The sequence below is a fragment of the Chenopodium quinoa genome, unplaced genomic scaffold (genome assembly GCF_001683475.1).
Source record: "Chenopodium quinoa cultivar QQ74 unplaced genomic scaffold, ASM168347v1, whole genome shotgun sequence".
Lineage (NCBI taxonomy): Eukaryota > Viridiplantae > Streptophyta > Magnoliopsida > Caryophyllales > Amaranthaceae > Chenopodium > Chenopodium quinoa.
The window spans coordinates 2,150,538-2,166,398 of NW_018744704.1; the positions used below are offsets into that span (position 1 = coordinate 2,150,538).

The 15,861-nt window shown below is 34.6% G+C and overlaps 1 protein-coding gene across 2 annotated transcripts; it reads left to right on the forward strand.

Moving 5' to 3' along the window:
• The first annotated feature begins 2,212 nt into the window (after nucleotides 1-2,212).
• LOC110702892 (CRM-domain containing factor CFM3, chloroplastic/mitochondrial-like) lies at nucleotides 2,213-15,184 on the forward strand. 2 transcript variants are annotated; one of them, XM_021880642.1, is made up of 10 exons: nucleotides 2,213-3,396; nucleotides 4,275-4,710; nucleotides 4,788-4,918; nucleotides 7,645-7,998; nucleotides 10,499-10,655; nucleotides 10,778-11,070; nucleotides 11,173-11,229; nucleotides 13,230-13,307; nucleotides 13,470-13,643; nucleotides 14,775-15,184. In XM_021880642.1, exons 1-9 carry the CDS (start codon nucleotides 2,554-2,556, stop codon nucleotides 13,572-13,574), a joined length of 2,454 nt encoding a protein of 817 aa, XP_021736334.1. In that variant the 5' UTR covers nucleotides 2,213-2,553; the 3' UTR covers nucleotides 13,575-13,643; nucleotides 14,775-15,184. The 2 variants fall into 2 exon arrangements, with proteins under 2 accessions (XP_021736334.1, XP_021736333.1); XM_021880641.1 differs by having other exon boundaries at nucleotides 2,214-3,396; nucleotides 14,745-15,184.
• Nucleotides 15,185-15,861: the final 677 nt, after the last annotated feature.

Sequence of the window (15,861 nt, forward strand, 5' to 3'; positions counted from 1 at the left end):
AACATTTAATTTGAAGTTAATTTTAATTTTTGTTATGTCATGTATTTAATAGTTTAAAAGTCAATAATTTGTTTTTGTTAACTTTGTATTTTTCTTTTTAATAGGATCCGATTGAAGATTTTGGTGGCAATGGGGTAAATTATTACCCACACTTTCAGACTGACCAATTATTTCCAACGTACCAAGAATTGTCACGATGGGCGAAAGACATTACAATAACACTAAAGTTTCAAATTCTGCATGACTACAACCTTAATGGATGGTGGTATTTGCGATGCAATCGTGGTGCTAGAGATAGAGGAAAAAATAAAGATCTTAGTGTTGCGCAACGCCCAAACACAAAAATTCAATATTGCAGTTGCAAGTATTTGATCAAGGGTTACAAAGTTTCTGATGATGAAGGATGGCAGATTAACCATATCACTTGGAGCGGTGGACAATGTGGCGCGAACCATTATATGGATTTGCCAATGATTTGTACCCAATTGCAAATTTTTTGGAATTGTGCAGTTATGGTTTATGGAGTTGGTCCACATAGAGATTTATTTCCGTGTATGACGGTTCTACTGTTGAGAGCCCCATCTACTGATGATCGACCTCGAACTGAGATTGCCATTGCACACATTGGCCGCCATTATGTTTGACTTGATATGTCACCAAACTTTCCATTACCTCCTATTGTTGATCTATGGTTTATGTATAGAGATCAAAACGTCATTAGTTGGAAGCAACTTTATCAAGAAAGGAGGGCACATTGGGATCAGCTAGTAGCATCGTCTAATTCATCATCTAAAGAGGAGGAGGACACATTAGGATTAGTTTCAAGCAATTTTCTACATTTTTAATGTAATATGCTTAACAATTTAGCCATCATTACTAAATGTTTTTTTTAAAAAAAAAAAAATCAAAAAACAAGGACTATTACATAAAACTATCTAAAAAATGTAATAGTAACATAGTCAAGTCCATCAATTACATAACACAATCTAAAACATATAATAGTAGCAAATCATCAATTACAAACCATGAAGTACATCAATTACATGTAATCATCCAGCATACTCATCCCGTTCTTTCAGCACTTCAACAACACGTGGATGACAATCGATGCAACCCTCAACGGCCCGAGCAATCCATCCCATTTACTGCATATTGCATATTAACAAGTATCAACACTAAATTAAATATTGAAATAAAATTAAAGCAAAATTAATATTAACTTACTTGCAAATCAAAAGCAAATGCCAAAATTAAATCTACGAATTAGTAAAAACAATTATACTTGTGAATAACATAACAATAATTAATTACATACTAGCAACAATACTAACAAAAATTAAATTTACGAATAACATCACAATTATTATTATTATTATTATTATTATTATTATTATTATTATTATTATTACTATTACTATTAATATTAAATAATATATTATTGAAATCATTTTTTAAAACAAAATAATCCTAATTATTTGCAAATCAAAAGCAAAGGCCAAAACTAAATCTACGAATTAGTAATAACAATTATACTTGTGAATAAAATAGCACTAATTAATTACATACTAGTAACAATACTAACAAAAAATAAATTTACGAATAACATCACAATAATTAATTATTATTATTAAATAGTTATTAATATTCCTAATATATTGCAAATTAAAATTAAATACAACATTAATAATAAAAATTAAATTATTAATTATATATAGAAAAAAAAAATCATAATTCGAATTCTACAAAAAATAATAATAAAATAAATGGTTGTCTAAAATGCGGTACCACCGTGGTGTGGCCGCATGTAATATGCAACTAGGTTGTGGTTTGGTCGCATATTACATGCGCCTAAGCCGTGGTGCAACCGCGTGTAATATGCGATCCTACCGTGGCTCAGTCGCGTATAATATGCGCACCACGACGTGGTTGCATATTACATGCGACTCCGCCATGGTAGCTTCGCATATTACACGCGGTCGCTATACATCACGAAAATAAAAAAAATAAAAAAACTTGCAGGTGAATTCGCGGGCGCTTTCCCCCACGTTTCCTGGCAACTGAACCTCCTTCCCACATCGTGACATGATAGTCGTTCCCTTGTTGTCTTAGCTTCTCCGACAGATTTGGTGGTGCGGCTGATTGCAGTTTCCGGCGGAGTGGGTATGGTGTTTTAGGGTTTGTGGTGGTGGAGGGGGTATGGAGGTGATGGTGTGAAAATTGGTTAGATGAGTAAGATTGTAAAAATTCAAATATACAAGGATATAGGGGTCATTTATTATCGCGACTTAAATAATTTCATTGTGGCGTTTAGTTTCCAAACATAGACCGATAGCCGCACTGGTTTCTTAAAAAAAAAAAAAATTATAAAAAAAAAAAACGAATGGAGGGCCAGCCCAATTCGTTAAAAGATGTCTCGTTAAATACCCAACAATCTTATCATCTTCCTCAAACTTGAAACCGCCATTTTTCTCTGCTTCCTTCTTCTTCGTAGTACATGTTGTGTATGATGAAACCTCTACTACTAATACTATCCCTTGTATAGCTCAACTTCAAATGTACATCCACAAAAGAATGGCATTTACAACAGCTAAGTTATCTGAATTACCATTGCGCAATACCCTCCCTTTCACCTGCTCACACTCTTCTTCTTCCCCTTCTTCAATCTTCAAATCTCCTAAACATTGTTTTTCTATCCCAATTACCTTTTCTTCTCTCAAAACTACACAAACCCACAAAAACCCACATTCAAATTCTTCCCAAAACCCTTCTAAAACCCCTAATTCAGCTCCTTGGATCAAGAAATGGCCTTCAATTGACCCATCAACTGTTCAAAATGATGCTGAGTTTGGTAATTCTAGTAAAGGGAGTAGAATTGTGGAGAATAAAGGGAAGAGTGCAATTGAGAGGATTGTAAATAGGTTGAGGAGTTTGGGTTTGGAATCAGATGATGAGGATATGAGTGATTTGGATGAGGAGGGTTTTAGGGAGGAGGAGAAATTGGGGGATTTGTTGAAGAGGGATTGGATTAGGAACGATACCATGTTGGTTGAAGAAGAGAAGAGGAGTGATTATGGGTTGTTGCCTTGGGAGAGGGAGGAGGGGGAGGGGGAGGAGGAGGATGTGGGTGTGGTTAGGGAGGTGAGAGCAAGTGAGAAGAAGGCGAAACGGGTTGTTAGAGGGAATACGTTGGCAGATTTGACGATTGAGGAATCGGAGTTGAAGAGATTGAGAGGGCAAGGGATGGTATTGAGGGATAAAGTTAATGTGCCTAAAGCTGGACTTACTCGGGCTGTGTTGGAGAAGATTCATACAAAATGGAAAAAAAAGGAGTTGGTTAGGTTGAGATTTCATGAAGATTTAGCTCATGATATGAAGACTGCCCATATTCTTGTAGAGGTATATTGAACTTTCAGCTTAGAACATAATGCTGTAGAAATTTGTGCTTTTTTGGTTCAGATGATAGTTAATGTATTTTAATCGCGGACTCCTGATTTTGTGCATATGTTGATTATGTTTGCTTCACATAAATAATGATAACAGATAATGTGACTAATTAACTTCATTCTTTCATAGTCAGTGTAGTAAGAATTGATGGTTTGTGGGGTTAAGCGAGGGTTGGGATGGCCTGAGAACTCAAACTAAGAGAGTGGAAATTGCTTGTTTGTCTCACAATTCATTTTTGTCATGTATGCTTGTTGCACATGGTTGTTTATCACGGTTAACTGTGGAGCATATAGTTATTATCTACGAACTTTGTATTAAGCAGTAACAGAAAGAAGAGGTTGGCAGGTTTATCGCCTAGGCACTTGTGTGTTCAATACCGCATGTGTACTGAACTTGCTTGCTTACATTCTCAAGATATGCCTTTTATCTTATACACCTATTACATAGGTGCTTGTGTGTTCAATACTGCATGTGTACTGAACCTGCTTGCTATACACTTGTATCTTCTATTTAAAGGTTGTTGGTATTGTTTGTTGTAAGTTTATGGTGTTGAAACATATTTTCAACATAAATGGTTGCCATTGACTCATTGTGATCCTAGAATGCACAAGACATAAAATAACAGTTCTTATTTTGCCTTTATACTAAGTTGGACTTCTCAGAGTTTCTAGATACAAAAGATATTGGTTTAATCAACTCATGTCCATATTTGCAATAGGAAATCTTTTTTATTAAAAATATGCTGCTGAAAATTAAGTACTGGTGGTGTGTTTACTTATTAATGGCAGGAAAGTTGTTTTTATTCAAATTAACTATTTTTTCTTGAACAGCGCCGAACTGGGGGTTTAGTCATATGGAGATCGGGAAGTGTTATGGTGGTTTACCGTGGAAAGAACTATGAAGGGCCCCTACCTCAATCAAAGGCAGATGAATCATCTGTAGATATAGCTGCAGTAAGTAATGGGAACGCCGCTGGTACATCGTTAGAAACTATTTCACCACAAGTAAAAGCTCTGGAACAGTCTAGGAATCTGACAGCTGAGGAAGTTGAATACAATGAACTTCTTGATTGTTTGGGGCCTCGATTTGTTGATTGGTGGGGTACTGGAATTCTTCCGGTTGATGGTGATTTGCTTCCTCAAACAGTTCCTGGTTTCAAGCCACCATTGAGGTTACTCCCAACCGGGATGCGGTTGGCAGTGACTAATGCTGAGTTGACCACTTTACGGAAACTAGCCAAGTCACTTCCTTGTCATTTTGCTCTTGGTATGGATTATCCCTTCTTTAGTGCTTATTATCATCTTCTCCATTATATGACGTCAATATTATTCTGGTATGTGAAGGTAGAAATAGACATCATCAGGGCTTGGCAGCTGCTATAATTAAGCTTTGGGAAAAGAGTTTAGTTGCAAAGATCGCTGTAAAACGAGGAATTCAGAACACTAACAATGAGCTGATGTCAGAGGAGTTGAAGGCACTTTTCTTTCTCATTTCTTAAATTTTCTTTATTTGCCTTTTCTTCTAATAATAGTCATTTCAGTGAGTTTGTTCTGTGTGATTATGCATCTGTTTATTGCTTCAATAATTCTACAGCTATGTACTTGTTGCAACTGATTTTCTTCCTTGCTGAAGAAGAATTATATTTCCAATGAGAGAATTATAAGTGAAAAGTGCTTGAATATATACTGCTGTAATGGTAATATTTACTCAAAGACTGGCCTTTTACAATGTATGATTTCAAATAATTTTGTGCATTAGATATGTGGACTTCTAAACCTTAGTAAACATATTGTCATTGAAGGGCTTCTAATCCTTTTGATCTTGTACATGATCAAACCACAACAAAACACAAAGATACCATGCTGTTTCTTTTATTTTATTGGCAAGGGTGAGAACTAACTAGCAGCAATTTTGGGTGCAGTTGTGATAATTTGTGTATAAATGCCTAGGTTTAGCTGTACAGTGCAAGGATGTGTTAAATTTTGATGGATCTAGGATATATAGGTTTCTGTGCATTGTACATAGTGTTATGCTTATGTGGAACAAAACTCTGAACTTCTATATACTGAGCAGTGAGCAGCATGACAATGCATGAGTGGATATGCTTTGAAAACCATCACACAACGGATTGAATTTGCTAAAAAAATTGTCCATTGAAGGCAGGAGTCAAGTTAGGTTGTTTGGGTAGTGTAGAAATTCAAATAGATGTTTCTCCCTCTGTTTTCAAATAATCATCCTGGTAGATTTGGACACGGGTATTAAGGAATTTAGTTTGGTGGGTGGGTGAGAGAAAAAGAGAGCTAGTGTAAGGGTCCACTTTACATGGGTTGAGTAGGAAATTTTTTTATATCAAGTAACATGAAGATTTTTTTGTGGACATTCTAGAAAGGAATATATGAGGATTATTGGCGGACAAAGGGAGTAGTTCAATCGCTATATGGTAGCACCATTGCGATGCAAGTCAAAGTTATTGTAGATTCTTGGAGGTGGGAGTTTGATATAATGGTACTTAATGTTATAGGATGCTGTCTTATTACAAGTAGAACTGGGTTTTATTTATTACAGTTTTTTTTTTTGGAAAGTATGAGGGGGAGGGTTGAGACATTATGTTTGGCTCCCTAGAATGACATATGCCTTCAGAAAACAGGTTGATGATCCAGATTTTATCTCTATCAAAGGCCAGGTATGCCAGAGTGATTGCCACATAACAATATCTGATAGATAGCCTCAGTGTCTCCCGGAAAGATGCAGTTTTGGCAGAGTAAATCCTAACAGTTGAGCTATCTGTTTCCATAGCAAGATTGGAAGCACTGAAGAATGATACCAAAGCAAGACATGTCTGTTCTAGTAATTGGGTCAGAATGTGAGAGAGAGTTTATGTTATTAAAACTTGGGAGATTAATGAGAAAGTTTTCTTTTCTAATTGAAGTGGCATATTTCCTCGTAAAGTTGATGGTTTAATGGTAATAATACTTTTGTCTTGATTATAATTTTTTTTATCAAAAAAGGGAACTTTGGGAAAGACCTAAGGAAGCTGTTCAGTACGTCAGTGTGATGGAAGAACACTAAGGGAATGTATTTATAAGTCTGAGTGAATGAATCTATATTTGGAGAGCATCATGATGGATATAGTGCAACTGTGCAAATTTGCAGCAAATTACAAACCATTAGTAGAAGGTAGGGGCTGTAGAAAAAATCGATTAATCATTTAAAGCACCTCAAGAATGATAAGTTAATTAGCAGTGGTGTTCTTCTACGTTACTGTTAGCTGTCTTTTTTCCCTTTAGTGGGATCATTCAATTTAATTATCCTCCACCTTCAGATAAAATATTTCAAGCATAAGTCTTTGCTACAGTAGTGCAATAGAATTGATGGTCTTTAATAAATTAATGTGAAAGAACGAAAATCACTTGCTGTTAATTGTTGCCTCGTAATTTCCTACATAATCCCTTTGATAAATTGCTTTTGTTATGAACTGGTTTGTGGTTTGCGCCCTATATTTTATGGGACTAGACTAAAGTTGGGTTGTTTTCAGATTGAACTTATTGGTTTATATGTGTTTAAAGCATTGGACAATTCTACTATAAATGCCAATGATCTTTTTCAGTTTCCCTCAGAGATCTTTTAATCTTCAGTTGTTCAGAATTCCAGTCATTTTATCTCACATGGGCCATTGTTTTTGCTGCCATAGACAGTGAAAAAAACCTCTGAAAAGAGTGAAAACAACCTATTTGGTTGAAAGGTTAGTTCATAAATCATAACACCTGTTGCCAGGCTGGGACGCTGGGTAGAATGTCTCTATGTACTATATTTCTTCCCTTTGATATTAGGGTCTTTTTTCATATACTCTTCATTGCTGCATCATTGTGCAATAAACTGGTGTTAGGGAAGGGGTATACTGGGTAGTGCAATATAATCCAGCTTGGAGTGTCTTGTGGAGGAAGATATGGGAGTTATTTAGAGAAGTAATACTATAAATAAGAGAAGATTAGGAAGGGATTAGTAAGTTAAATGTTGATTGAGTATGTTGGGTTAGCTTAGTCAAGCTAAAATGGACGAGAATCCACCTTTTGAAAGTTGAATTATCACTCTTAATTTCTGTACATCAGTTACTAATCAATAGTATCTTCTTCTTCCCTAATTTCTTCCATTAATGAGGTTTAACCTGTCTTAATTCACAGCTCATTGGTCGTGCTGCAGGCACTCACAGGAGGCACCTTGTTGCTGCGAAACAAGTTTTTTATTGTTATATATCGTGGAAAAGATTTTCTTCCACGTAGTGTGGCTTCTGCTGTTTTGGAAAGACAGGAACTCACAAAAAAGATCCAAGATGCTGAAGAAACTGCACGAATTGGATCATATGTGGCATCTAGCTCTTATGAAGCTAAAGATGAAGCTGAAGATGCCCCTGCTGGTACACTAGCTGAGTTCTATGAAGCCCAAGCCAGATGGGGCAGAGAAATATCAGCTGAAGAACGAGAAAAGATGATAGAAGAAGCTTCTACTGCTAAAAGTGTGAAAGAGGTCAAGCGAGTTGAGCATAAATTAGCTCTGGTAAGCATTCTAATCTCTCTTATAAAGCTGACTAGACTGCATATTTAGAAGCTGGATTGCAAAAGATGCAATAAATCACATTTTGGCTCATATTATATTAGCTGTCTAAGAGACATGAACTCTGTGATCTTTGTGCAAGTCGCATTTAGCATCAGTTTTGCTTCTCAGTGAAGGTATTTATCCCTTCATCTTATAAACATGTCATCTTTTGAAATTTAAATTGTAAGTGGGCATTGAAATGGCTTTACTCCGTGTCTTGAGTAAGTGTTCTATGTATAAAATCTCTATGTATACCTAGAAAAATTAAACAAACGGATGTAGGAGATGTTTGTACGAGATGTTAGGGAAAATGATTTTTAATTTTAAAGCAGTTTTTTTTTTTATACATAGAAAAAGGGACAGATCAGATTTAATTTGGTGCATTTAAAAGCTGACAATGATTTAAGATATAATATCATATTAGTTTGATATGAGTAAAAGGTCTGAATATTTTGTGAAGATACGAGATAATATCACATGTGTTAATATTCTTCACTACTTTACTAGTTCTTTGTAATGTTGCCTTTAGTCATCGGTTCCTAACACCTTTTTGTGGCCTGTTGTGTTGGAGTAGGACTACTCATAGTTCATTTGATTTGGTTCAAATGTAGAGTTTAGACAAGTCAATTATCAAGTACTATTAACTTTATACAAATTTATTTGCAGTTCCAACTCTTCCAAGGCCATTTTCTCTAAACCAAATGTGTTTGCCTCAGAATATTGTAAATGTAATTGCATCTAAAAGCCTTATATCATTCTTTTCATGGTACTTTTTTAATGGTGGAGTGTGATTATTTATTCAACCACCTCAATTTCAAATTAAAGTGTCTAAGCTTCTATTGGTAATCAAGAGTGTTTGCCTAATATTGCATCGGTTGGTTTAGTTATGAGCTCGAGTTCTACTCTTCACTCCTATGCATTCTTATTGTTTTAATAAGATGGTTGGTGCTCACTGATTGTGTATTATGTGTTGGTACTGAAATGCCATGGTTTTGTAATAGACCACCTAAGGAGGGGTAGTATGGGTATTCTAGTATTATTAGTTTACTAGGCTAATAGTCCTTAGTATAAATAGAGAGGGAGGGGAAAGAAAATGGTAGTCAGAAATTTGTATTGAAGGGAAATAGTCCTTAGTATAAACAAAGTAGGCACTTTTTCACTTGAGTACAATATGCTATTCAACTGTTCAAGCTCATTAACTATCAGAATAAAAAAGTTACTGGCTACCACATTTTCCCTCTCTTTTGGTTTTGAAAAGCCAGTAACTTTTTTTTTTTTTTTCTTTTTTTCCTGATAATTAATGAGCTTAAACACTTGAATAACATATAGTACTCAAGTGAAAAAGTGCCTACTTTGTTTTGGCTTTAATAAGTTATTGTGACCTTCCTTCCTTAATCAATCAGCCAAAATGTAGCACAGGATTGGAATGAGAAAACATGATTTCTCAAAATTAGAAACTGCAAAACTGTAGTTAATAATTTAAAAATATCTTAGATCAATTTTTCATCATCCATTTTTTTTTATACAATTCATGCTAAAGTCAATATTCTGTATCGATTCATTGTTATTTATTTAATTATTTATTGTAATAAATGATATAGAGAATATCTTTTAAGTGCATAGCAATAAAGCTAAAAGAAATCATCTAATTATCTGTGCATTAAATTATACAGGTCTAAGAATTTTTTTTTTTTTTTTAATAATTTTGAATAGATACAGGTCTAAGTAATAAGTCAAGGCCATAAGACTTTAAATCTCATTCTGTCACATGTGATAATGTGATCACTCACAACATCTCCCTCTCCCTCTCCTCCTCTTCTGGTCAAGACAACCCCCTTGCACTCATCTTGAGCAATCAGCCCATATGTCATATGTCTCCTTGGTGCCTATCAGAAGCTATTGATGGTGACAATCAACAAGTCAGCATTGATAGTTGGATATAGTGAGTGGAGAAGCGATAGAGAAATCTCATGTAAAATTGCTTGCTTTCCATTCCCTCTAATAACCCGTTTGGTGTCATGTTGGTACAACCGTGTTTCAAAATGCTTCGGTCTAGAGATGATTTTGATGTTAGATGATGAAACATTTGAATACTTGCCTACTCGTTTTGGAGACTTTTCATGTGCATTTTTTCTGGTTTCCGGATCCCAATAAAAAAAAGGTTCCTAATGTTTCCTTGCTTTATAGATGATGATGAATCGTAATACTAATAGTAGAAAAATAACAATAACAATTACAACAATGATGATGGTGATGATAACAACAGTAATACTAACAATATTGTGAAAGCCAACTAACTAAGTTGATTAAAGCCTTGGGGTTGTTGTATTGGTCCAACTCAAGTTGTTGCACCATGTGGCTCTCTCAACACAAACATGTTCCGTCAATGTTGAAGGTTAAATTACTTAATTTTAACAACAATATATATTGGTGTTTTTTCTAATTTTCTATGCATGACCAGGCCCAGTCAAAAAAGCTCAGAGCAGAGACATTGTTAGCAAAAATAGAAGCATCAATGGTACCTGTTGGTCCGTCTGATGACCTGGAAACAATCACTGATGAGGAAAGGTTTACGTTTCGCAGGATTGGCTTAAGCATGAAGGCATACTTGCCTCTTGGTGAGAAATCCTTATTTTATACATAAGATGTCTTGTTTGCTGTCAAGCCGTCAGCAAATATCAGATGTAGTCTGTATTTCATGGGAAAATTGCTTTTGTCATATGTTGTGATTGTTGCGTAGGTGTCCGTGGTATTTTTGATGGTGTAATTGAAAATATGCATTTGCATTGGAAACATAGAGAACTAGTCAAGCTAATCACCAAACAGAAGACCCTTGCCTTCGTAGAGGAAACAGCTAGACTGTTGGAGTATGAGAGTGGTGGCATATTGGTTGCTATAGAACGGGTACCAAAAGGTTATGCTATCATATATTACCGTGGAAAGAATTATCAGAGGCCTGTTAGCTTGAGGCCAAGAAATCTACTGACAAAAGCAAAAGCATTTAAACGTGCAATTGCGATGCAGCGGCATGAGGTTTGATCCATATGTTTCAGTTTTCTCCTTCCTAACAGTTATAATTTCTGCAGAAAATTTATGATTAATTTTCTGTTTTCATGTGGTAATGAAATTTTGCAGGCCCTTAGTCAGCACATAGCTGAATTGGAGAGTAACATAGACCAGATGAAAAACACTGTAAGTAGTAATAAACTTCATGAACTGTAAGCACGAGGTCATTAGTTATCTACTTTTTGCATATGTTCCCTATTTTAGATTTTTCTAAACTACTAATATGCCATCATTAAACCTAATGTTTTATCAACACAAAACAGCGCCTTCTATTTATTTATTAAAAAAAAAAAAAAACAAATGTAGTGTTCTTGTAGGCTCTTTTTGCATAACATTAAAAAATACTGTTATAATTGTTGTTTAAGAAATCAAAATATCTGAACGCTAATACGTAAATTATTGATCTTTTGTAAATGTTAATATTTAGGGGGGTGTTTCTGAAAGGGAAAGGGAGAGAGTTTAGGAAAGGGATTGAAGGAAATTGGAAAGTTAAAGATGTTTCGTTTGATGTCATATGTTGTTTGGATTGTAAAAATAAAAATGTAACTAATAAACCCCTCTTTCTTCTTCCTTCACTCACCAGTCACCGCTAGCCTCACCAAATCACTAGTTACCATCATCCTATCTTTTCCTCTCTCTTCCCTCACCATAAACTCCATCTTCTTTTTCTTATTGCCTACCTCCCTCTTTATCATGTCACCAAGGACCTCCTTCAATATTGGCAGTACGTTATCGTCCTCACTTGTATTACTCGCTGGATTTAGAGGTCTAATTCGGCCATTAAAACAATAGATCTAGAGTTTTTATGGTTGAATTAACCATCTAAATCCATAATTATCAATATGAACGTAGTATTTTCTTTTTCCCATTTTACTCAAAATCCTTTTTTCTTCTCGATTGCTTAATGGTAGTGGTGAAATGATGATGGTGGCGGTTTGTGTGGTTGTTGGTGGGTCTGTTGAGGTGACCAATTGGTGGTGATTTGGTGGGTCAACTCAGTGGTGGTGCTAGTAGCCGAGATAATGGGGTTGAGAGGTGACAGCTTAAGGTTGTGGTGGTTGGAGACCTTGGGGTGTTAGGTTTGGGGGCTGGTGATCTCAAAGGTTTTGGGTGGCTGGGGTGTACAAGGTGACGATAGCTAGGGGAAAAGATATTGGAAATCCTCGGGGTGAGGGATGTGGGTGGTGAATCATTGTAGAGGAATTTAGGGGTGACGAGGGGAAAAAGAATGATAAATTTTACTTAACAAACAACTAAGGAGAAAGGTCTTGTGATTCTCTTACCCTTTGATGAAGACCACAAACTTAAAAGTTTTCTGTGCAGTATATAATAATCAATAGTATTATATATGTAAAACTTACTCTCTCCTACTTTTTTCTTACACCTACTTACCTTTTACTCCATCTCTCTTACTTTATGCATTCTGTTTGTTTACACCCACTTAATATTTACAAACTCACTAAGTCGAACTTAGGGGAATGTTCGAGAATCATAGCCTAGAATGAGAACAAAGAATCAATTTGGGACCTTAAATCATCTTAATCAAATAATAAGGTGCTTCTCCTTTTGTTAATGGTAATTTTGTATTTTTGCAACTTCAAGAGTGATAACGAACTTCTTAAATTTTGATCATTTTCATTTACTTTTAAATCTATTTTGATTCTATTAAAAAAAACTGTTTGATTTGCTTTAACTAGGTTCTTATCTATTTGTTTTTTTGAAATAAAATGTATGAAAACTAATTTTCAACAGTAATTTATCTATGATATTTAGAAATTTATCGTCAACAATGCTTCAATTTGATGATTATCAATGTGTTTTGTTACCAGTAGTTAAAAATATTTGGTATATACACGCTTTTGAACTACCACTAAATACTTTTATGTTTATTTGCTTTACTTTTAAGGGACAAAATTGGTTCTCGATTATCATTTTAGACTTAGTTCTTATTAGAACTTGATTGGGTGGAAAAGATAGAAGGGTTACAAATATAGCTATTCAAAGCTTTTGAAGCACTCATCTTAAGATTAGCAGATTTTCTATTGTATTTTTTGTGACAGTTATAGGTCTTCTAAATTCAGCTATGGTTATATACATTTTTAGACTAATCCCTTATTAAACTACAGGGTGATAGTAAATCTGTAGAAGATGGAAAGGCCTCCAGCTTTAATGTTGAGTTTGGTTCAGACTCAGAAATAAGCCAAGTGAGACATTTTTACATCTCTGCTTTGAGTAACTTGGTGTATTTATTAACTTAGGGCTTTCACTGAAGCCAGGAGGGGTGGGAGTGGGGTAGAGAAGTGGGTTAGTTAGTTTCTTATAATAAGTTCACATTCTTCATCTACGATATTTTGCCTGTGTTGCAGGGTCTCTCTATGATTAATACAGATTCTGGTGATGAGGAAGATGATGACTTTGATTATTCTGATGACGATTCCAATGAATTCGCAAGTATTGAGGATCAGGATTAATCCTTCTGTTGAAGAGTTTCGAAGCTAAATTTCTTATTGGATGACTTGTATGAAGGAGCTCAAATTAAGGTAATTGAGAATATTGTAACTTAGGTCTCCTATCACATGAAATTCTTAGTTGATGTTTCTGTGCATTTAACGGTTAGTTTATTTCTTGGGAAATTATATTTGGCTTCGTTTTGTGTCCTAGCAACTAATTCCACTTATCTCATCAAACAATGAGACATGGAGAGGCTTTCATGTTATAAAGCCTTTGATAATCAGTACTAGCATCACTGATTTGTACATTCCTGTAATTTAGCTCCCTGTCTCTGGCATGCTTTCCTAAATTTATCTCATGAGCGTTTATTTTTATTTAATTTATTAAATTCCTCTTTGTTCAACTTCTCCAAGTTTAGTTTTTTTTTTTTTTTTTTTTTTTTTTTCTTTTGTTTTGTGCAAGGAGAAGTCCCTTGCAAGTAGGGGCAAAAATTAGGGAACCCACTTGCTTGGGGTGAGTATCGATCCCCTCTCATAGGGGTGGAAGCAGGTCCTACAATCACTAGGCCAACCTTAATTCTCCAACCAACCTTCTTCAAGTGGGTCTGACAATCTAGCTTTGTCTCTTTTGATAACGATATTTTCCTAACATAAAAATTAGCTAAATTGATATCCAAACAAATCTATCCAATTATAAACATGGGCTTCATATATTAACAAAACTCTTTAGTTATGAGAGATCTGGTTACTAATCAATAGACATGATAACTGTCCGAAATAGTGGTGTCATTTCATAGCATCATCTTCAGCCATAGCTGCTGAGGTGCATCTGATCTGGGTTTGCCATCCCTGTACAGCAGTACCCATTCTCCACAAGGCTGCTAGTCTAGCTGACACGGAAGCCCTACAAACACATGGAACTCTTTATGGGGAAAAAAAGGGGGGGGGGGGTGGGTGGGGGTGGGGTAAGGGGGTGTAGTAGAATTGGGCTTTTGATGGAATCAGGAGGGTTATGGTCTTCTGAATGTTATCCTGTTACTGTTTTTTTAAGTTTTTGTAATTGCAGTGGTTGTTTCTGCTAATGTTGCAATAAATTTTAAAAACCTTTGACAACTTTCCTTGCTGTTGGAGGTGCTGAACATTAATGCCATATCATGCTATTTTGATTCATGTCGGTTTTTAAATCTACAGCTAAAGTGTTTCATGGAGATTGTTGAGCAGGTTGCTTGTATCTACTAGGACTGCATTGCTCTATGATCATATTCACTCCGAAACCAATTTCATGAGGGCTTCCACAATATCAACTAAATACTTTCGAGTATTCGATGTCATCTGATAGAATTCTGCAACATACTAGGCCTCTCAAGCCTTGAACTTGCCTACTGTGAAGATGAAATCGAGTGGCTAATTCCTAAATCTATTTCCAGATTGTTGAGAGACTATACCTGGTCAATTTGTAATTTAAATCTTCTATACTGTTAGATAAACTAGATTTCTAGATTTAATTTTCTTCCCTTTGTAATTTAGATCATTCTGTATTTTTAGATAAACTATTCTGATCTATTCTGTAATTTAGATCATCGAAAATTGTTAATGGGTTTATTCTTGAAAATAAAATACAAAATACAACATACGCATATAATTATACAAAATAGAATAATTTGAAGTCTTATAGAAAAATGCTATTTTAATACAGAGTACCCAATAAAAAATGGTTAGCAAGATATTGTCTCAAAGAATGGAAATAAAGAATGATATGAAAATATATATTGGTAGAACATATATGAAAGAAATTTGATTTGAAATATAGAAGTTAATATTTGGCAAAAAAAAAACATTTAGGTGGGAAATTTTTTAATTAGAAGATGACATGTATCATCCCAAAGTTCGTCTTTAGTATAAAGTTATAGATAGAATAAATCTCTATGTATAATATTTTCCCATTTAATTGTAACGATTTTTTTTTTTGTTAAATTTTATCCCGAATCTCTACATAAAATCTTCATTATTTCCTATTAAATGTATTAATGTTATTGTTAACAAAACAATATATTACGTTTATTGTAAATCTTACATAGATTTTAATTTTTATAGTATAATTATAGTCAAATACTACAAATAACTCATAATTTCTTTCCAATATTTACTCCATTAATAATTTACATACAAATGACATCAAGTTGAAATATAAATAATTTGGATAAATAGAATAAAGTGACATAAGGAAACTAAATATTCTATATATTAATGGATGTATTTTAAAATTTTAATTTCAATGGAAATTTATGACCAACAAAATGCCGATAGA